The sequence below is a fragment of the Populus euphratica genome, unplaced genomic scaffold, assembly GCF_000495115.2.
Source record: "Populus euphratica unplaced genomic scaffold, PopEup_1.0 scaffold438.1, whole genome shotgun sequence".
Taxonomy (NCBI): domain Eukaryota; kingdom Viridiplantae; phylum Streptophyta; class Magnoliopsida; order Malpighiales; family Salicaceae; genus Populus; species Populus euphratica.
Window position 1 is genome coordinate 325,422 of NW_011500097.1, and position 23,363 is coordinate 348,784.

Genomic DNA, 23,363 nt, shown 5'->3' on the forward strand with positions numbered 1-23,363 from the left:
TGGTAAATATTCATTTTAAATGTAGGCCTATCACATAAATAAAATGATTGATTGTTGAGTTTAAGAACTGGAATTGAAAAGACAAAGAGATAGCCAAACTTAGAAAAGAGATGATGGTGTAATTCAAACTGGAATACTGTTTAGTAATTAGGTCATATCTGGAGTTGTAGATTTTGGATTTAGATCTACTTTATATGGATGGAAAGGTAAGGCCTACAACTTTCATGAGGAGCCCAAGATTTAAGCCATTTTCAAGTTCAAAGTGTAACAATAATGAAAAAACCCGAATCTGTCCTGTAACAATAATGAAAAAAATTTGAATATGTCTTGCAGCTCGACACTGTTCAGTGTTTGACTCATATCTAGAGTTTTAAAAATCCAAATGACCTCCTTTTTTTTTCTTGGAAAGTTGAGACAATTTTCTATAACTTTCATGTTTTCAAGTGATTCCAATTCTAACATTATCAATGACAAGTTGGGCAGACAAGAGAAGATAAAGATTGTCACCAAGTTAAGAGTTAATCACCCACTTATCAATTAGTCATCAAATCAATAGTTTCTAATTTTAGCCTATAAAAGAAGGCATTTGCCATGCATTTAGGCATCTTGATCTCCAGATCAAGATCATGATCTTGCTTTCTCTATTTCTATCTTTGTATTGTTTAAGTTTTATTTTTATTAATATATTGTTCATGCCTTTCATTTCCTTTTCTTTACTTAGTTAGCTTTTATCTAAGTTATGAAAGAAATTTGATTTGTTGTTAACATAAGTTATAATCATAAATACCTGATGAGATTTACAAGTACTAGTATTAATCGAATAAGATAACTAATGTAATCATGTTAACAATTTATAATCTGATTGGAACTCCTTTTATGTGTGGTTTTTAATTGAATAATAAGAGCTTATACTATACTTGTTTAACATACCATTAGTGGATCCTCTAATCTTAATATTTGTTGTTATCATTATTTAATCTTTACATTAATCTTCTATCTCAAAATTCTCATTAATTTTTTTTTTCTTTCTAATACTACTATTATTACTAGTAGTTTTGGCCTGCGTATATATGTTTCTGTGCGTGGCAAAACCAGAATACGGTGGGTAACCATATGCAGAATTTTGGGCCTGCATATATCTGTTTCCGACCATTCGACCATCAGCTGCACTTACATTGGCTCCAGAGGAGCCATAACCTCAATAGCCACCATCATGCCCCTCACCACCTGGATTTGCATCTTTCGGGAGTGCTCGTTTTACCCCTACAAGTTTACCATTCAACTCATGAAAGGTGTTCTGGAATACATTATCAACCGCATCTTCAGTATCAAAGGTAATAAATCCAAAGCCACGAGGCCTTTGAGTCTGCTGGTCATACATTAGTACCACATCGCATACGTGACCATAACTTTGAAAATATTGACGGAACGCATCTTCCATCAAGGTGCGAGGCAAGCCACCAACAAAGATTTTTTTAGTCCTAAAATTACCTCCACCACCAGAGCCTCCACCAGAGTTAAAATTTCCAGATCTAGATGAGGCGTGCTGTTCTTCTCTGGATAAAACCCTTTTCGCCTCCACCTATGTCGCCAAAGAAGAAAATTAAAACTGCTGAAAAAAAATAATTCCAAAAACATTTACATTGCAGAAACAGATCAAATCACGATAAAAAACAATACTATAAATCAACCAATGTATGTACGTAAAAAAATAGTCTACTATTGGTGAGCTGCCCCATAATTTTTGCAGCAATCAACGTTTAAAGAACATAAACTATCCATAAATAGAAAGAACGAAAAAAAAAACCAGAAATTAAAGGGACCCAGTGTAGCTTAGTTCCACAAAAAAAGAAAATTGGATGAATTTGAGGAAAATGGAGAGAGAGTTATTACAGAACGGCCATCGATGGTGTGTTTATCCTAGATAACAGGATTTAGAAGGGAAGGATCGGAGAAAACAACGAAACTAAAGCCACGAGGACGACCAGTCGTTTTGTCACGCATTATTACAACCTGAGAGACCTCGCCGTATAGGTTGAAGTGGTCTCTTAGTGTCTCTTCCGTTGTGTCCCATGCTATTCCTCCTATGAGCAGCTTTTCCTTCGTCTGAATCCATTTTCTGTTCTACACACACACACACTCTAATCTCTATCAATCCTTCGTCTGAATTCATTTTCTGTTCTACACACACACACACACACTCTAATCTCTATCAAGACAATCAATTAACAGTTTTTTGAGGTTGTTGGAAATATAACTCTCACTGATAGAGAGAGACAGGGAAGGGGAGAGGAGAAAGAGAAAGGAAGAGAGGACCCTTTGGGTCAGGGTTTGTTTCTCCATTGCATACTAGGTTTTTTTGGTTGCCAGGCTCACCAGTCAGAGCAGTTGAGCGACTGCGTGCCTCCAACAAAAACGAATTGGTAGTTCTATTAGAATAACATCTTTATTAAAACGATGTAACAACGGGGTGACAGAATAGTTAGCCGGCAGAAGAAATTTGAAAATATATAACCGTTGTTACATCCTTTTTAGTAAACATGTTATTCTAACAAAATTACTAATTTGTTTTGGTTGGAGACGCTCAATTGTTCTAATTGGTTAGCTAGCAATCAAAAAAGTTCAGTATGCAAATCAAAAAAGCTGATGCAATGAAGAAACAAACCCTAATCTAAGGAGTCTTCTCTTTTTTTCTTTTTTTTTTCTTTCCATGACTCTTTTTATAAAAAAAATTATATTTTTAACAACTCAAAAAACTATTTATTGATTGGTTGATTAACTTGATAGAGAATAGAGTCATATATATATATATATATGTGTGTGTGTGTGTATTACTGGTGGCTGCTTTATAATATTGAAAAAAAATAAAAAAATTGATAATAAATTATTTTAGTGAAAAACAAATAATTGACTAAATCTTGATTTTGGTGTATAAGACACATTGCATTATAAAATGAAACAGTCAAATGATTATTTTATTATTATTTTTTTAAATCAATGGCTTTATTATTTAGAATAATATGATATTTTTATAGGTTTTTGTCATTATTATATTAGTTAAGGGCTAATTATTATTTTTAATTTTTTTCATAGTAAAATAACCAAATAACCAGATCATCTTTAAAAATAAGATTTGTTTAACTGATATTTTCTATAAAAAATGATTGAAGGTGTTCATGAAATGAAATGAAGATTGATTTCTTGAAAAAAAAAAATCCCTTCGAACCTTAAAAGATATGAATATTGGTTAAAATTTATGAAATAGAAAGGGAGGAGAGAATTATTTAATGACTCTAAAAAAAATGAATTTAAAAGTATTAGACAAGAATTATAAGAAATTGTGATAGTACGTTGCGGTGAATATATGTATTTATGTATTATTGTTTCTCTTTTTGTAATGCTATTGCTTTTAATATAATTATTTGTAAATATTTTATTATTGCATGTCCATTATATTCACACATGAATAATATTTTAAATCCTATAATTTTTATGTTATTTAAACATTAAATGAATGTAGATATATTTTATCTTTCAAGAAATTATATAATAGCATTCTTTAAATCAATTATCTGACATAAACTATATTATTATTATGTATTTGTAATTTTAATGTATATTTATTTTATTTATCTAAAAATTAATTTATGTCTCAATTTAAAGGATGGACATTTAAAATATTATATTTACACTCTTGAATGTTTGAGACTTAGAATAATTAAAATATGTATAAGCAATGAATAATATATATATATATATATATATATATAAAAGTAACTTGTTGATAATTTAGGATTTTTTTAGTACATGGAAGACTTTAGTGAAATTTTAACAAAAGTTTTAATAAATTTTATGATTAATGTGTTGGTCTTATAAATAAAAATGATATATTATGGTTGAACTTTTAACAAAACTTTTAACTTCTAAAATCTATTTTTTTCATGGATGAAAACTAATAAGAATTTATGGTTGAACTGAATTAATAAAAAAAAATTTGTTAAAAAAACTAGAGGCATGCAAGTGATTTAATTCGGAGACTAATGAGATTTTAACCCATACCCAAAAATAAATTCCTTGTACTGGGTAGTGAGTTTTATAACAACTTAAGACAAAGGAAGCGACGCCGTTTTCATCACAGAAAGGGCGGGAAAGATACTAAAAACGAGACCCCAGAGGATGTATTCTTCCTCCTTCGCTAGATGAGGGTCACTCTCTCTCGCTCTCAAAATTGACGATGGCATTTCGGTCTTTCCTGTCGCCGATTCTGCAGCATACAGTTCTCCGATCAGCCATATCCGAGTTCAGGTAATTGGCCGGCACTTCCTTTTTTTCTTGTCGCTCTTGAAATAAAATTATAAATGAAATTCCTGCACGTGGTTCTGGCTGGACATTTTATCAAGCATCTCCCCTTCATTTTTAGCTTCTAAAAGTTTGTATCAAACACACCAGCACAGCGCACTGATTTTCTTATTTGAACTTATTTGAAAGAGTGTAGAATAAGAAACACACAAATTACACATAAGAAGTGACAGAGGATGATGCTTGATCCTTAAGCATATTCATCAGATTTCGCAGCGTGAGGAGGCGGGGAGGTGCAGGGACATGTAGGCTTCTTCTTGCCGAAAGTTCGCTGCAAACTTGATGCATTGTTGGCCGGGATATGGGATTTTCCTGTACACATAACAATGCGAGGGCCGTTGCTAAAACCAGTTCTTGGACGATAGGACCTGCTGGAGGTGTAAGCCTTTCGTCTAAAAGGTTTGAAAAGGGGATATCATGCCCTCCAGATTGCAAATGTGAAAGCATTTCTCCAGGGTGCTTCCCCATTAGTACTTCTAGCGCAACAACTCCGAAACTATACACGTCTAGTTTCTCTGTCACTTGACCTGTAGAGGCTAGTTCTGCAAAACATAGAGGAATCGTGGTTTTAAGACATGGAAATATGTACAAATGGTTTCATGTTTTAGAAGAAGAGACACTTGAAGATGCTGCTAGTTTTATGGTATGGTGTGGGTTATAAAGGTACCTGGTGCAATATAGCCATAAGAACCAACTGGGAGTGTCCAGTTAGATTCACCTTCTCTTAGCAGCCTTGCTGTCCCGAAGTCAGAAATCTTAGGCTCAAACGCTGCATCCAACAGAATATTGTTTGCTGATATGTCTCGATGCACAATAGCTGGTGTGCAATCATGGTGCAAGTAAGACAGCCCATGTGCCACTCCTTTGATGGCCTGTAATCTCAAATCCCAGTTCCAGAGCTTTGCCTCTTTCTCTTCATTCAACAACTTACCCATGCTTCCCCTCTCAACAAACTCATATACAAAAAACAATGATCCGCTATAGGAACTGAACCCGTACATCTTTACAACGTTCCGATGCCGAATTTCAGCTAGTGAATACATTTCAGCCTTAAAATTCTTAAGCTGATATTCCTTACTGAACTCATTATCTTCAGAAGGGTGAAGACGTTTTACAGCAAAAACATCTCCTGATGGAAGTATTGCTTTGTACACATTTCCCTGACCGCCATTTCCTATGCAATACTTATCATCAAAATTCTCTGTAGCTGTAATTATATTGTTAAACTCTGTTCTCTTGTTGTAATTCCACACAGAAAATGAGCTTCTGCCTTCTGAATCCTTCTTCATCTTGTCTTGATCAGCTCTGGAATGACGTTGGAAGATGAGAATCCCAAACAAAATTAATAGGATTGCTGAGATTGATAGTGGAATGACAATGGCAATGATCAGCTTCCTTCTGTTTCCTTTACTATGCTTTTCAGATGAAGTTTCCCTGTGGCAAGGGTTCAAACCTTGTGCCTTTTCCCCGCATAAACCAGGATTGCCAACCAATGATGCAGCAGGAGCTCGCCGAAAAGCCTTATTGTCTGGGAGAGGCCCCTGGAGATTATTATGTGATATATCAACTTGTTGAAGGCTCAATAGGTCTTGAAAGGAAGATGGTATTGGGCCTGAAAGATGATTGTGAGAAATATTCAGTATTTCCAGTCTTGTCAATTTTCGAAGCTGTGAGGATATCTCTCCAGTGATCAAGTTTTGGCTGAGGTCTAACACAATCTGCAAGGCAACTAGATTCCCAATCTGGTATGGCATTGTCCCATTCAGTCTGTTATTGCTCAGGTCCAAGAAGATAAGTGCCTGGCAGTCTCCAAGTTCTTCTGGTATCCGCCCACTTAGATTATTTTGGGAAAAATCCAAATATTGCAGCTGTGAAAGCATTCCAACTTCTTCTGGTATGTGACCTGAGAGTTGATTGTTGCTCAAATTAAATCTGTTGAGCTTTGAAGAGCTGAAAAGCTCAATTGGAATCTTCCCAATCAGTTGGTTGCCAGAGAGGTCAAGATTCTGTAGCTCTGTTAAGTTTCCAAGCTCCGGTGGAATGTTGCCTGACATCATGTTGCCTGCTATGCGAAAGTTTGAGAGGATTGTGCACTGTCCCCAGTTTGGTGATAACGTGCCAGAGAGCTGGTTGTCTCCCAAGTCGATGAACTCCAGGTTTGGGTACATGCCGAACGCATTTGAAACGTCTCCATCCAGAAGATTCTGTTCAAGGCGGACTCTGATTAGTCCTGTGCAGTTCCTAAGACTTGAAGGGATTGGTCCCACAAGATTATTTCTATTGGCTGCCAAGTAGATAAGCTTCCCTCCATTACAAATTCCTGGAGGAAGCTTTCCTGAAAAATTGTTGTAGGAAAAGGTTGCATTTCTCAAGAAATCAGGGCCAAAGTCTTCTGGAATGCTTCCTGAGAAATTGTTGGAAGCAACATAAAATAAATTGAGGTTTCTCAAGCCAGTTATTGACAAAGGCAAGGTTCCTTGCAAGTCATTTTCACTCAGGTCAAGCTCTTCTAAACTTTTGATATTACCTAATTCAGGAGGAAGTTTTCCGTTGAGCTGGTTATAAGGAAGAATCAATTTGGTGAGACTTGACAAATTTCCAATAGTTGGAGGGATGGAACCGGTGAAAAAGTTGTCGGCCAATTGAAGCTCTATCAAATTCGACAAATTTCCTATTTCTGGTGGTATGGGACCTGATAATCGATTCTGAAAAAGATACAGAAGCTTGAGCTTATGGAGAGTTCCAATTTGAGGTGGAATTGTTCCAGAAAAATTATTCATTTGGAGTTGCAAAGAAACAAGCTCTGACCAATTGGATAAGAGAGATGGATGGATGTTTCCTGATAGTTTATTGTCAGATATTCCGAACTCTCTGATTTGTGTTAATGAGGCCATGGAAAGAGGCAATGGACCTATAAGGCTGTTGGATGATAGCTCAAGGTAAGTGAGGTTGGTGCACAAACCAAGTTCTTCTGGAATGCTGGAATTCAGGCCTGACAATTTGAGATTTAAATTTCGAAGAATCCTGAGATTCCCTACTGAAGAGGGCATTGGACCGTCAAACCCATTTTCATGCAACTCAAGAACTTCAAGGTTTGAGAGCAGCCCAATTTCATATGGTATTGTACCATTCAGTTTGTTCATTCCAAGCCTCAGGTGTCGAAGAGTTCTAAAATTTCCTATATTTGTGGGAAGAGGTCCTTCAACTGAATTCTTTGTCAAGTTCAGGAACTCAAGTCTTTTCAAACGAGATAGTAATGGCATAGGAATCTGACCTGTGATTAGATTATCTGAAAGATCAAGAAAGATCAGGTTTGGGCACTCAGCAATGAATGCAGGAACTGCCTCCAAAAGGATATAGGAAACCCGCAGCTCTGTTAAAGATGCCATACCCTTAAATTGAACAGGGTCAGGATCTCTTAGGTAGTTTCCACTAAGATCGAGAAGCCACACCTTTTGTAGGTTGCTTAGCTGATGTGGAATTGGGCCTGTGAGTGAGTTGTTGTAGAGACGAAGAACTTGAAGTTGTTTAAGGTTACCAATTTCTGGGGGGATTTGATTGGTGAAATTGTTGCTACTGAGATCAAGTGAAATGAGTTTTGTGGCATTCCCAATTCCAGGTGGGATATCTCCTACGAGATTGTTCAAATTGAGATTGAGTGAACTAAGGTTAGGAAACGATGAGGAATCAAACCTGTCAAGAGTTCCATCCAGGCCTGAGTTCTCGAGATTTATCTCAATAATGCTTCCCTCTACATTGCACCGAATTCCTGTCCAGTTGCATGGACTGCTGCTGCTGTTGAGCGTCCATGAAGGTAAAGTTGGAAAGTTTAAACTATTTTTCCAGTTTAGCAATGTTTCCGCTTCTCTCTGTGCAGTGATAAGCACAAAAGCAGTAGAGAGAATGAGAAAGTGAAATATCCTCTGGAGTGTTGCTGTCATGGTTGCAGTTTCATCAGCTTCATCAAAATCTCTGATCCTTTATTTTCCCTGAATTGCTCAAAGAAGCTGTCAAGGAAAATATTATTTGCAAGGTGGGAGTTACAGTTTGTTGCTTCGCTATACTTTTGACGCTCTATGTCTTCCTTTCGATCTTCTATCTCTTAAGAAGTTATCCTCCTTTGGCGAGCTTTGAAAAGTTGCAATATACCAAGTCAAAAAGTTTAATTTAAATTACTAAATAATATAATTTCTTGATCATTATGGAGACTTATAGTTTTGTATATTTATTTCTTGCTCTTGTGCATCTTCGTAGGACTTCTCTTTCTGGGTTCTCTGAAATTCAACCGGATAGTGATTGATTAAATTAAGCATTTCCTAATGTATAAAAATGTTTAGACATGGTCATAAATGCATAGGCAGACACTTATAGACGCATGGATTGGAGTATGAAACCATAAAGGAAGTGGTTACAAGGTGTGCATGTGTGAACCCTTGTCTATTTTCTTTATATAAATGCAGTCAAAATACTGTTGATGAGAGGGAAATATTATTAAAGCAGTTTTGACCATTGAATTTCCATGCACTTATATTGGGTTGTTGAAATCTATATCCTAGGAATACTCAATGATTTGAGTGAAATCAAAATGAAGTAACTTGGTTAAAAAACAGTGTATTTTTTTTTATTTTAGGCTGGCTCTCTAACCTTCTTCAGTGTTTTGAAGGATTTGCTTGGACTGAACTACAAAGAGAGGAAAGCAGAAGTTCAGGATTCCCTGAAATAAGCTCCTAGTTGTGAAAATCCTTGAGATGTGACCAGGAATCATAGCGCAAAGCCCAATTACCATGCATTAAGGAGAAGCAATGGTTTTTCTATCCCTTTAAGACCCTATAGGTCGCGCAAGAAACACAAGCAGGTATTTTTCATGATTTCTGTTATATACATGTGACCGAACATAGAAATGTTTTACCTGCGTGGAGATGTAAAGGTTCCAATACGTCCTTTAATGGAGTTTGATTTGAAGTTGTTATACTTAAGCATGCGTAAATCCTCTAAAAGTTGTAAAAAATATCTTACATTTTCAGTCACCGTCTTGGAAATGCCAGAGTGCCTTTGCCCTCGATGGAATCTATTATTATCTCAGTTTATGATGGTGTTCATATGTTTTCACTCCAGCAGTTGAGCTAAGGTACAGACGCCTGGCATCTTTGAAATTTCTGCACATTTAAGTTTTGATAAAAGGGCCCGTAAGTCTTAACATTAAATAAAAAAAAGAGAGTTGTTAATCTCGGTCAATTGATTTCCTAAATTTCAATGGGGCCGTGTGTGGATAGAGAACTCTGAAGTCTTTTCTTTTGCCCTAGTTCAAGAGTTGACTTTGACTATCTGGGCTTGCCTCCTTAGTCGGACGGTGAGCTCAGTCAATTACTCTAGATATATATATATATATATATGAGGATTTGGAGAATTTTCCTAGCAGTGTTCCTATCCGAGACAATAATTTGGGGCCATTTCTTGGAAGAACAATGTCATTCATGACCAATTTTTAATAAATAAAATACATAAATTACAATAATGAATATATTCTATATTTATTAAACAAAGTGAATCAAGATAATTTTAGAAAGAAGAACATGGATTGGACTGTTGTATTTTAGGCATATATTGAAAAGATTGCAAGTATAATGTATTATTTGGGCATGAGAACATCCCTTTTGTCTTCGCCCATGGAAAGGATAGTATTGTAAATTCTCCACCATCACAAGGGCCCACGTAGCCAGCCATATAACATGGACTTTTGAATGGTCAACTCTTTTCATTCGGGTAAAAAACAAAAACCCAACTGCCAAGGGCGAGTCTTTCTCGGAAACCGAAAATGACAGGTGGAGAGCGTGAGGGCCATTGTTTATTTATTTATTTTATATACATGCCTTGAGAATGACTAGATGCCAGGTGGGACGCTGCGTATCTATACATTTTGTTTTTGTTTTTATTCCTGTATAAAATGATTTCTATATGCTGTAAACGCGTTTCAAGAGAATATATATATCAAGGTTATTTTAATAGTTTTATTATTCATTAAAAAAATAAAAAGACTATTATATTCCCATTAGTCATGTTAAATGTTATTTGATTGAAGGGAAAAAACCTAATTTTATTATTGTAATCCATGAAAGTGTGCGTATATATATATATATATTTAATTTATTTTGTTTTTATTTTTTAACACATTTGTAAGATTTTTTTTTTATCATAATGAATTGGTTTTCGATCAAGGACCCTTCCTCTAGTGGCATTATTTTTCTCAAATAAAAAAAAATTATTAGAGCTAGATGAATTAATTTGGAAGAATTCAAGGGTAAAAGATAAGGATAGGTGTGATCCATTAATGAATCTTCTTGTATTTTCACGTTAAGTTCTTTCTTCAACATTTTGTATTAATGGCCCCTCCCTCCCGCATATTATTCTTACTTACCACCCTTCTCATCATTTTCATGACTTGGAATGCCAAAGTCAACGTTTTCAGACCAATAACTAGGGAGCTTCACAGCAATGTCCTCCTTCCTTCTAAAGCGACAATAATCCCACAGTCAAGATCATACCCAACCCCCATAACCTCATCATGGCAGCCTCTCAAAAGCTTTATGCTGCTCTTCTCTTCCACTCTCTCTGTCTCTCCATGCTTCCTTTGAAGGCAACATCATCTGCAAGAACACAAGCTGAAGCTCTCATGCAGTGGAAAAACACCTTAGCCTCTTCACCTCCTTCTCTCCGTTCATGGTCCCCTTCCAACCTCAACAACCTCTGCAACTGGACTGCCATTTCCTGCAACTCCACCTCTCAAACAGTTTCTCAAATAAACCTCCCCAGCCTAGAAATAAATGGAACACTTGCCCACTTCAACTTCACCCCTTTTATTGATCTCACTAGGTTTGACATCCAGAATAACACTCTGAGTGGGGCGATCCCATCAGCCATTGGCGGCCTCTCCAAGCTCAATTACTTGGACCTCAGCGTCAATTTTTTCGAGGGCAGCATACCCGTGGAGATTTCAGAGTTGACAGAGCTTCAGTATCTTAGTCTTTTCAACAACAATCTCAACGGTACCATCCCTTTTCAACTTTCCTATATTCTGAAGTTAAGGCACTTAGACCTTGGAGCAAACTACTTGGAAACCCCTGACTGGTCTAAATTTTCCATGCCTTCATTGGAATATCTTAGCCTTTTTCTCAATGAGCTTGCTTCGGAATTCCCTGATTTCATAACCAATTGCCGGAACTTGATGTTTCTGGATTTGTCACTCAATAACTTCACTGGCCAGATATCAGAGTTGGCGTACACCAATCTGGGAAAGCTGGAGACCTTGAATCTCTATAACAATTCATTCCAAGGACCATTGTCACCCAAAATCTCGATGCTTTCAAATCTCAAAAGCCTTAGTCTACAAACTAATCTATTGGGTGGTCAAATTCCTGAAAGCATTGGTTCGATAACTGGTCTTCGAACTGCTGAACTGTTCAGTAATTCTTTTCAGGGGACTATTCCATCTTCTCTAGGCAAACTTAAGCATCTGGAAAAACTTGATCTTAGAATGAATGCCTTAAACTCAACCATTCCTCCGGAGCTTGGTCTTTGTACTAACCTCACCTACTTGGCCCTGGCTGATAATCGGCTGAGTGGGGAATTGCCTTCTTCTTTGTCTAATCTTTCTAAAATAGCTGACTTGGGTTTATCTGAGAATTTCTTCTCCGGTGAGATCTCACCTGCCCTTATATCCAACTGGACCGAGTTGACCTCGTTTCAAGTTCAGAACAATAATTTTTCTGGAAATATTCCTCCAGAAATCGGGCACTTGACAATGCTCCAGTATCTTTTTTTGTATAATAACTCATTCTCTGGTTCCATTCCCCACGAGATAGGAAACTTGGAAGAGTTAATTAGTCTAGACCTTTCAGGAAACCAGCTTTCGGGCCCCATTCCTCCAACCTTGTGGAATCTTACAAATCTTGAAACCTTGAATCTTTTTTTCAATAACATCAACGGTACAATTCCACCAGAAGTTGGAAATATGACATCACTGCAAATTCTTGATCTCAACACCAACCAACTCCATGGGGAGTTGCCAGAGACCATTTCAAATCTTACTTCTTTAACTTCTATCAATCTGTTTGGCAATAACTTTTCTGGTAGCATTCCGAGTAATTTTGGGAAGAACATTCCTTCGCTGTTGTATGCTAGCTTTTCAAACAATAGTTTCTCTGGAGAACTGCCGCCCGAATTATGTAGTGGTCTGAGACTTCAACAACTAACTGTCAACAGCAACAACTTTACTGGGGCATTGCCTACCTGCTTGAGGAATTGTTTAGGACTAACTCGAGTTCGGCTTGAGGATAACCAATTCACTGGAAACATCACTCATGCATTTGGTGTTCTTCCAAATCTTGTTTTTGTTGCTCTTAATGACAATCAATTTATTGGTGAAATCTCACCAGATTGGGGAGAATGTGAAAACCTCACCAATTTACAGATGGGAAGAAACAGAATTTCTGGTGAAATCCCCGCCGAGCTAGGGAAGCTGCCCCGGCTGGGACTTCTAAGTCTGGACTCCAATGACCTGACTGGGAGGATTCCTGGTGAGTTGGGAAATCTAAGGATGTTATTCATGCTCAATTTGAGCAACAATCATTTGAAAGGGGAGATACCTCAGGGTCTAGGCAACTTGACAAGGCTTGAATCTCTTGACTTATCTGATAACAAGCTGACTGGAAACATATCGAAAGAGCTTGGGGGTTATGAGAAGCTATCAAGCTTGAACTTGAGCCACAACAATCTTTCTGGTGAAATACCTTTTGAGCTGGGCAACTTAAACTTGCGGTACTTGTTGGATCTCAGCAGCAATTCACTCTCAGGAGCCATACCTTTAAATTTGGGAAAGCTTTCAATGTTGGAGAATCTCAATGTCTCACATAACCATCTCTCAGGAAGAATCCCAGATTCATTGTCCACCATGATTAGCCTGCATTCTTTTGATTTCTCATACAATGAGTTGACAGGTCCTATACCAACTGGAAGCCTTTTCCAAAATGCATCTGCAAGATTTTTTATTGGAAATTCAGGGTTGTGCGGTAATGTAGAAGGATTATCACAATGTCCAACAACAGACAATGGCAAGTCCTCAAAGCATAACAAAAAGGTTCTTATTGGTGTCATCGTTCCAGTTTGTTGCTTATTAGTAGTAGCAACTATTGTCGCTGTTCTGCTATGTTGCCGAAAAACCAAACTGCTTGATGAAGAGATCAAACGCATCAATAATGGTGAGAGTTCTGAGTCAATGGTATGGGAAAGAGACAGCAAGTTAACATTTGGGGATATTGTCAATGCCACTGAAGACTTCAATGAGAAGTACTGCATTGGAAGAGGAGGATTTGGCAGTGTTTACAAAGCAGTATTGTCTACAGGTCAAGTGATTGCAGTCAAGAAACTCAACATGTCAGACTCCAGTGATATCCCAGCACTCAATCGCCAGAGTTTTGAGAATGAGATTAAACTGCTGACAGAAGTTAGGCACCGTAACATCATAAAGCTTTTTGGATTTTGCTCCAGGAGGGGCTGCTTGTACCTGGTTTACGAGTATGTTGAAAGAGGAAGCGTGGGAAAAGTGTTGTATGGAATAGAAGGGGAAGTGGAGCTTGGTTGGGGCAGAAGAGTGAATATAGTGCGAGGAGTAGCTCATGCAGTTGCCTACTTGCACCATGACTGTTCTCCACCCATTGTACACCGGGACATATCATCGAACAACATTTTGCTGGAGATAGATTTTGAGCCCCGTCTTTCAGATTTTGGCACAGCAAGACTCTTGAATACAGACTCCTCCAACTGGACTGCAGTTGTTGGGTCCTATGGCTACATGGCTCCAGGTAAGCTCACAATTCTAAAGGGTGCATTCTTAACAGATTATTCTTGTCACTCTAAGTATTCAGAAAATGAGTTTTGATAGCTTTTCTCCCGAAGTCATGAAAGCTTTAACAGGCTATAACAAGGAAATGGGCAACATGACATAATGCTGAAATGTTTCCTTTGTTCATTCATGTTGCTGGGAAAGGTTTCCTTCTAGAAAGGTCTCACATTTGCAAATCTTGCCTCTTCTCTAGCCAAACAAAACCCTCACAACCGGTCTAGCATTGTGTCATTGTTAATTGCCTGCCTTCTTGACTAAATATTTCTAATGTTCATTTTGATTGCCTGGTGTTTGCAGAGCTGGCACAAACAATGCGGCTCACAGACAAATGTGATGTGTACAGTTTTGGGGTGGTGGCTTTGGAGGTTATGATGGGAAAGCACCCGGGAGAGCTCTTATCATCAATAAAACCATCATTGTCAAACGATCCAGAGTTGTTTCTTAAGGATGTGCTAGACCCTCGGCTTGAAGCTCCCACTGGCCAAGCAGCAGAGGAAGTTGTTTTCATAGTTACAGTGGCCTTAGCATGCACACGAAAGAACCCAGAAGCACGACCTACCATGCGTTTCGTGGCACAAGAATTATCAGCACGAACTCAAGCTTACCTGGCCGAGCCACTGGACTCAATAACAATCAGCAAGTTAATAAGCCTACAAAAATAGAGCTTGTAGATTTGGCTGGTTTTGATTTTGGTTTGACAAAACTCCTGGCCAATCAAATTCGTACCAGGCTTTACTTCCGTGAGGATATATATAGACTATAATGCTCAGTTCTATATTTTCATTGATAACTAAATCTAATTTTTAGCTCATTAATTTTTTATTTTATTTTTATAGGGTTTAAAATATAAAATTAAAAAAAAATTATCAATTTATATAAAAAGTAGGAACTACAAAGTGTTTTTGTCATTTTATTCTTATCTTCAAGATAATTGATTAATACTTAAAAGTGTATTTTTATCAAGATTTTATATTTTTATTGATAACTCCTTAACTAAAACATGATTTATAAAAACATATCTAATAATATAAAATATTTTTAATTTGTGGTAAATGTTCATTTTAAATATAGGGTTATCATATAAATAAAAGGATTGATTGATAAGTTTAAATACTAAAATTAAAAGGATAAAGAGATGGCTAAATTTAGAAAAGAGATGTTGGTGTAGTCTAAACTGAAACACTGTTTGGCAATGAATTATATCTGGAATTGTAGATCTCGGATTTAAGTTTACTTAATAAAGCCAAAGAATGTCATGTAGTGCAACATTTAGCTTGGTAACATAATGTAAAGGAATAGTAACCGTGAAACATTTTCCATAACTAAAATAATCTGTTGTTTTTGTTGTTGAAACGACTCCATTTTTTGTTGAAACAATTTTGAAGAAAGGTGATGAAATATTGCTATGAAATGACATCGTCATCCTATGAAAATGGATATTTTTTATTGTCCTCGGATGTTTTTACAATTTTGAAATCAAGCCCCCAGATAAATTGTATTTGGATCCCTTGATTTTAGTGCTTTCTCCAGTTTGATATTTGGTTTTGGATTGTTTCAATCAAGTCTCTAATTAACCATCAAACTTCAATTATTATGCAATTAAGCCTCAATTTGATGTAATCAACTCTTTAAAATTATAATTGAACCCCAAAACTTTAATTTCATCCAATAAAAGTATAAATTGACTTAAACATATATTTTTCTTGTAATCAAACCCTCTATAAATTCAATTAAACCTTAGATAAAATTTAATTGAGTCCATAAACATCTGATTTTAGATTTGTTTCCTCAAATTAAATTTTCTTTGTCAACAAAGCTCTTGTCAATAAAAAATATACTGTCAAATTTCACCCTTTTGGATTTTTGAACCTCTTCAACTAATTTTGGCCTTTTTTCGGCATTCTAGCATCCTTTTCTTGCTCATATTATTTTTTGGATTTCTTTTGAATATATATATATATATATACATTGTATTTTCTCTCTTTTTTTTTTACGGGAATCCAAAAATAGATAACAATACTTATTCTCTCATCTTAAAGGATATGCCGATGAAAATCAAGAAGGTGTCCCTTAAAAAATGGGGTTTAATAGTGAAAAAAGGACTTTAATTGGACAAAGAATGTCAATTATGATTATCTATTTGTTATTTTTTTCTTAGTTAGTTATTTGTTTTCTAGTCACATTAGTTATTTGTTTCCTAGTTTATCTTGGAAATTGTAGTCATTTGGTTAGATAATTTATCAAGGATGAAAACAAATAATAAAATATCTCTTTTCTAAACTTATTTTTTTAATAAAATTTGGAGTAATTCCATTGTAGAGTAATTATGTGTTCTTTTATTTATTCTTTTAGGATCTCAATATGAGGCTAAACTTAAAGGTGCTTTATCATTTTGGTATCAAAGCATTCCTTGCTAGTAACCTATAATAGTAACTGGTATAATATGTTGAACACTCACATTTATAAAAATCCAAGTCATGAGTAGGCCAACCTATAACAATAAATCACCCACATCACTAGTATTCTAGAACAACTTTCTCATCAACTAGATGCTATGGATAAGCATTAGGTTTGAGAAGAACTTAAATCTCCTAATAACAGGGGGCATTATCAATTTCATGAGGAGTTGCTTGATGAAAATACAGGGGATGAGGAGGAGAATTTGGAAGATGAAGACTTAGAGAGCTTGAGACTTATCAACCTCAGTTTCAACATAACAAAGATGTATTCCACCAAAATCATGATAGGCATGGTTTGGATTATCAACCTCTTGATGACCTCATTAAGAGGACGAAGATGAATATGCTTGTTTTTTTATGGAAAATTAGAGCTTAATGCTTTTGAGGATTGGTTAATGGCCATTGAAGATTATTTTGAATAGTTTGCTATATTAGAGGATTGAAAGGTTCATTATGTTAGAATAAAATTGAAGGGCCATGAACGAGCTTGATGGGGAAGTGTGGAATAACAATTACACAATACTTTGGCATCCATCAATTTCTAACTAGGAGGAGATGAAAGAAAGGGTGAAGGAAAAAATATTTTAATATTGATTATGGACAAGGACCGTTAATTATGGATCAATGGATAGATTGTTTCCATGAATTGACTCTTTATAGCAGGATTATGAAAACTGAACAACAAACATTGGCTAGATATTGCAATGGATTGCATGGTGATCTGTGTAAGGAAATATTGATTACATGATTAATCAATGTAGAAGAAGCATATCAACTAGCATCGTGTATTGAGAAATAATTGGGGGTACCTTGAGGCAAGAAGTTCATCATATTGTTTTTTACAGTGAAAAGCTTAAAGAAACTTATTTGAAGTATTCAACATATGACATTAAGTTTTATGCTTTAATTCAAACTATTAAGTATTAGCATCCAACATTGAGGACTCACTATAGTTGTTCTCGACATATTTTATAAGCTTTGATTATATTAAAAGGCAGTATGCTGATGTTGAGGACTTTGGCAAAATATAGGGTAATTTATGCTCCAAAGTAAAGATATTTGGTGGTGAATATTCTTTGAAGGATGATTACTTATTTTACGGTACTAGTTTATGCATTCCAAAAGGTTCTTTCCATGAATTCATAATCACAAAGCTCCATGATGGTAGGTTAGTAGGACATTTCGGTTATGATAAGATTTATTCCATGGTTGTTGATTAATTTTATTGGCATTGGATGCATAAAGATATGCATAAGGTGGTAGACTATTTTCAAATTTGTCAGCTAAATAAAGAAACCGAAAATTGAGCAGGACTTTATACTCCTCTCTTGATTCCAAACAAGCCTTGGCAAAATATTAGCATGGATTTTGTTATGGGTTTGCCTAAGACTACTCAATAGGATGACTCAATTACGGTGGCTGTGGATTGTTTTTTCAAAAATATCTCACTTTCTTCCGTGTAACAAGTCCTATGATTCTATTTTTACAAGAGGTAGTCCGATTACATGGTGTCTCAATCTCTATTGTATATGACAAAGATGTAAAATTTGTAAGTTACTTCTGGAAGACATAATGGGCAAACATGGGGACAAAATTGATGTTTTATAGTGAATTTCATCCCCAAACATATAGTCAGACCGAAGTGATCAATTGGAGTCTGGGCAATTTATTACAATGTCTTGTCGCCGATAACATCACTAGTTTCACTAGTTGAGATCTTATACTCCTGCAAGTGGAATTTGCTTTCAATAATTTAGTAAACAGGTTTACAAAGAGCACACCTTGTGAAGTGGTCTATGGTTGTCGGCTTTACACTTTCCTAGATCTCAATCCAATACCCTTACCTTCTTGACCAAGTGAAGCTCGATTTGATGTTTCTATCTATATGAAAGATGTTCATGAAAAGGTCAAACCACATCTTTCTCTTAACAATAAGTCATATGCAGTTTTTGTAAATGCAAGGTGCAAATATAGAAAATTTCAATTGTTGATATTGTCTTTATTCTCTTAAGACCAGATGTTTTCCTCCAGGGAGTTTTACTAAACTACATGCACAATGTGCTGATCCTTTTCGAATCGCTTAGGAATTAGGCATGAATGCATATGTCATAAACTTACATTCAAATCTTGGTATTAGTCCGATCTTTAATATTGAAGATATCACTGAGTTTGAAGGTGATGCAGATGAATTTGGCTACAATTTCGACTACAAAGGCCATGAAAGCATCAAAACCTTATGTCACTAACACCACTACTTCTTAAGATGAAATTGCCTCCATCCTTGATCACTAGTCTTCTTCAACTCGTCGAGGGGGATATGACAAAATTTTTGTGAAGTGGAAAAATCAACTCGCTTCAAATTGAGTTTGACTACAAAATACTGAACTTCAACCGCTGCATCCAAACTTATTTGTCGATTATGTTCATCATAACTTATTGGAGTCAAGTTCTTCTGGGGAGTCAGCAATTAATGCAAATCAAGATGTCCCTTGAAATATAGGTGCGCTCAAGGACAAGGGACTTCTATTGTACAAAGAATTTATTTTGAAAGCACATGTCAACTATGATTATTTATTTATTATGTTTTTTCTAGCTAGCTATTTGATTTCTAGTTTATCCTGTACATTGTAACCCTCTAGCTGGACAATTTATCGGGGATGAAAACAGAAAACAAAGTATCTCTTAATTTTGTATGATTATTTGAGAATTTTGAGTTTTTAGTATTATTTAGCCATATTATTTCTCCCTCCATCTTAATCAAACAACTAAAGATAGATAGGAGGACTTACATTTACAAAGTCAACAAACACTAAGGAACATCCTTACAAAATTTGTAAATAAGGAAATTAAACCAAACTAAATTCTTATTTTAATTGCTAAATAATACAGAGTAATATGTCTAAATAATACCAAAAATCTAGAATAACCAATACTGATTCAACATTAAAATCCCTGACTAATAATTTTTTCCCCCATCATTCTATTCCTCCGGAACAGAAACAAGAGATAATAATAACAGCAAGCATTCAAATTTCTATTTATTTTTCTTGTGAAATATGACAGGAAAATCATGCCAGAAAAGTAATCATGAAATATGACAGACCATTATAGTTTCTTTCTAGGGGTTTTATGCTACTGAAGATAGTGAAAGAAGGGAGGGGAAAGAAAACTCGGGCAAGCTCTTCAGGACACGCTCAGTATCCATGGAAGGATCTGCCGCAACCTATCTCTCATGCCAGCACTAACTGCAAAAGAAATATGCAACCAGGAAAGGCGTAGAGATTAACTCAAACCACTTGCAAAGATCAGAATAGCAAAGTTTGAATTAGAATCATGATCCTCCAGAAGCAGGATTTGGGATGTTCCTCAAAAACATGGCCCTTGCTGCTGGGTCGGTCGAAAAACGGCCAAGCACAGCAATTGTAGCTGTACTGCTTCCAAATTTCTCAATACCTCTGGAAAACATACATGTATGGTTAGCCTCTACAACAACCATCACATCTCCACCTAACAATGAAGAAACAGTCTCGGCAATCTCCCTGGTAAGTCTTTCCTGTACTTGGAGCTTGAAACCATAAAAATGTACTATGACTGTAAAAGAGATTTACTGAGAGGGGTGATTTCTTCAGCACAGTAGTACCCAATATGCACATCACCATAAAAGGGAAGTAAATGATGCTCACACTGGGACCAGAATGATAGACACAGCTCAGTATATATCTGTTGCTTATTATGGCTGACTTCCCTGTTTTGTTTAAGAGGATCCATCCTGCCACAAGCAACGCTATTCAGCTTCATCTCCAGATTTGGGTTTTGGAAGTTCATCAACCACTTGACAAAACGACTAGGAGTTCCAACAAGCTCTTTCCGTAATGGGTCTTCACCCAAAGAGCTGAGAATTGAAGTAACTGCTGTAACCATTCCTCGGTTGGGTAGCCCAATAACTTTAGCACTAGAGGAATATCAGGATGGACACCAGCACTGCTGCACAGAGTCTTTCATCTGAGTTTTATCCAAGTTTATACCTCTGAACTTCAGGAGACCAAAGAAATCACCCCAAACGTCAGCTAATTCATTTTCAAAAACACCTGAACTTGAATGGACAACTGCCTTAACCCATCCTTGGTGATTGGACTCAAGAAAAAGTGACTCTATATTTGGTAACTGGATATGTAAACATTGGAGTACGACAGCAACACCGGCTGGCATGATGCCGTGATGCAGAGCTGAGCAAATTTCATCTGCCAAACGCTGTGGGTCTTGGAGTCGTTTGGCAAACACATCAGCAACTCTAGAGAGTTTGCTTAATCCTACAACCCTCTGACCAGATGGGACATAACCTATTTGACAGTTAACCTGGAAAGGAAGCAAAGCAAGATTCGCAGGATGAAAACAGGTCAAGATCCCGAACAATCACAAGCCCGCCTGCTCCTCCTGCCTGACCGACCAACTGCATCATCCAAACCAACTTCCAGAAACAAAGCACCTTGCACAATTTCCTTTACCCTTTGTTTATAACCTGAAAAATTGATAAAGGACTTGCCACAGTGAGTACTTGGCAGAGTCAAATTTCCCTTTATAAATCAAATGATATTTGAACCATACACTCATTTCTTTCTCTTTATTCTGTATCAGAAACATTACACAATTTCCAAAGATTTTTTACACTATACTCTGAACCGTTTAGAGCCTATAAAGCAGCTTTGGTAACTAACACTGAACCACATCAAAGAATGCCTCAAAGGGAAGCCTCAAACTCATTAAGAAAAGATAATTCGGTCATTGCACAGGCCAGGAGGTTCAAAAAAATAAAAGAAGCCCAAGAACCAAGCAAAGACACTATAGGCCAAAAGCAAAACACAACCATGTAATGACAAATATTGTTTAGGGCTGGAATGGAAGTATGAAAGTTTCCTATCCAAGTTCATATACGAAGAGCAAACAGTTGGGCACTTGCGTCCCAGATTCAGAGAGGAGTGATTATTAAACAAGCAACAAGTGAAAACAAATTAGAATTTGCAAGGGAAAACAACCTTTGGTTCCTTCTCGAAGCGCTTTGGCAACGCGAAGTGGGGTCTTTTAAGGCCTTCTCTGTTAATATCCTCACCAAGACCTTGCAACAGAACTTTCACAGCATCCTCGATAGCTACAGTCTCTGGTTGGTCCTGAATTCCCAGATCAAGGCAATTTTGTTTCACTCCATTCTCAAGTTCTGCATTGAAATGTCCCTCATCCAAAGCGCTCATTGACAAACTTCAAATGCCACCAACTCCCAATCCCAAAAGATTCAAAGAAGCAAACAACAAAAACGCTTATCGAAGCAAACAGTTAACGATGAGCCGAAGAAATCCAATAACATATCAGAACGAATGTTCAGATATATAGCAAGTCCAGAAGTGGTCAATAAAGCACCAAATCAAATCCTTTCACCACACAAAAAAACAAAATTTCATGCGAGATAATGATAAATTTGAAAACTCTGAGTCACCTACTTGCCAAAAGAAATTGTAACATTCGAGAGAGATGAAACCCAGCAGAAGAAGAGCAAAACAATGATGGTTTGGGCAAGTGCTAAAAGTAGATATATGAAAAGATAATAATAGAAGCAGTAAAGGAGAGAGTATATATGGGCTTAGAGAGAGGGGGGGCCGGCAATGAGGCAAAGCGGAGGCTAAGTGGGGTGGAGAGAAACGTAGGGTCGCCGATGACCATACGAATCTGTGGATCCTTTCGGCTTTCTTCTCCTAATCGAAATATGGGTCCCGATCGGATGAGAAAAAAACCAAAAACCAATTAAAACAAAAATTAATTGAAAAACTAAAAAAAATAATTAGAAAACTAAACACAAAATTGATTCATATAGTTTTGGTTTTAAAAATCTTACAGCAAGTTGAAATTCTTGGAATTAAAATTAATCTTAATAGTTAAATCAATTTATATATTTGAATTTTTTTTAAAGAAAAAAATGAAAAAACAAATAAGAGGGGTACCCTTTTATTTGTAAATCAATTTCTTTAAAAATCAATACTAAAAATACTATTTTAAAATTACCCTTTTTTTTTCTTCAACAAATACTTCCCTCTTTTTCACACCAAATGACTAAGACCTAGTTGAGAAAAACACAACTATAAACATTTAAAAAAAAAAAAGAAGAGAAAACCAATTGTAGAATTGAAATGAAACTTAATTGTGAGAGTTTATTTTTTTATTTTTAAATTAATAACTTTAATGTTATTTCAATTATTAGAACCAAAATAATATTATTTTTATAAATTTTATCAAGTTAATATAGAAACTCCATGATGGAAAAAGAAAAGGAGAAAACCATATTCTTTCAATAATGAAAAGCTTAACTTTTCATATGAGTTATGTCCTTTTATATATAAATAGAAAATGTGATTACTTTTTTAAGTAACTCATTTAAATACTTGAATTAGACTTATTCAACATGGGTGAACCAGACTTAACCTAACAACCAATATCTTTTACTTACCTGTAAAGAACTGAATTTATATAATATATTATATTTCAAACTTGCACAAGAATTTTATACTTAAGGAATGAAGTGTGCGATTTGAATCACATAGTAAAAATAGCTCCAATATATAAATCTAATCTAGGCCATATATGATACATCAACCTCATAA

The 23,363-nt window shown here is 35.9% G+C and overlaps 2 protein-coding genes and 2 pseudogenes across 2 annotated transcripts; 1 reads left to right on the plus strand and 3 right to left on the minus strand.

The window, feature by feature from the left end:
• The window catches only part of LOC105109338 (heterogeneous nuclear ribonucleoprotein 1-like), a 26,753-nt pseudogene extending 24,604 nt beyond the window's left edge, over nucleotides 1-2,149 (minus strand).
• A 2,167-nt stretch (nucleotides 2,150-4,316) lies between these two features.
• Nucleotides 4,317-9,004, minus strand: LOC105109336 (probable LRR receptor-like serine/threonine-protein kinase At4g08850). The gene is made up of 2 exons (XM_011004026.1): nucleotides 5,027-9,004; nucleotides 4,317-4,901 (listed from the first exon to the last, which is right to left on the minus strand). The coding sequence occupies exons 1-2, from the start codon at nucleotides 8,298-8,300 to the stop codon at nucleotides 4,513-4,515; spliced, it is 3,663 nt and encodes a 1,220-aa protein (XP_011002328.1). The 5' UTR covers nucleotides 8,301-9,004; the 3' UTR covers nucleotides 4,317-4,512.
• Nucleotides 9,005-10,817: 1,813 nt separating this feature from the next.
• LOC105109335 (probable LRR receptor-like serine/threonine-protein kinase At4g08850) lies at nucleotides 10,818-15,043 on the plus strand. The gene is made up of 2 exons (XM_011004025.1): nucleotides 10,818-14,216; nucleotides 14,555-15,043. Exons 1-2 carry the CDS (start codon nucleotides 10,922-10,924, stop codon nucleotides 14,917-14,919), a joined length of 3,660 nt encoding a protein of 1,219 aa, XP_011002327.1. The 5' UTR covers nucleotides 10,818-10,921; the 3' UTR covers nucleotides 14,920-15,043.
• Nucleotides 15,044-19,773: 4,730 nt separating this feature from the next.
• On the minus strand, nucleotides 19,774-22,468 carry LOC105109337 (GTP cyclohydrolase 1-like; annotated as a pseudogene).
• Nucleotides 22,469-23,363: the final 895 nt, after the last annotated feature.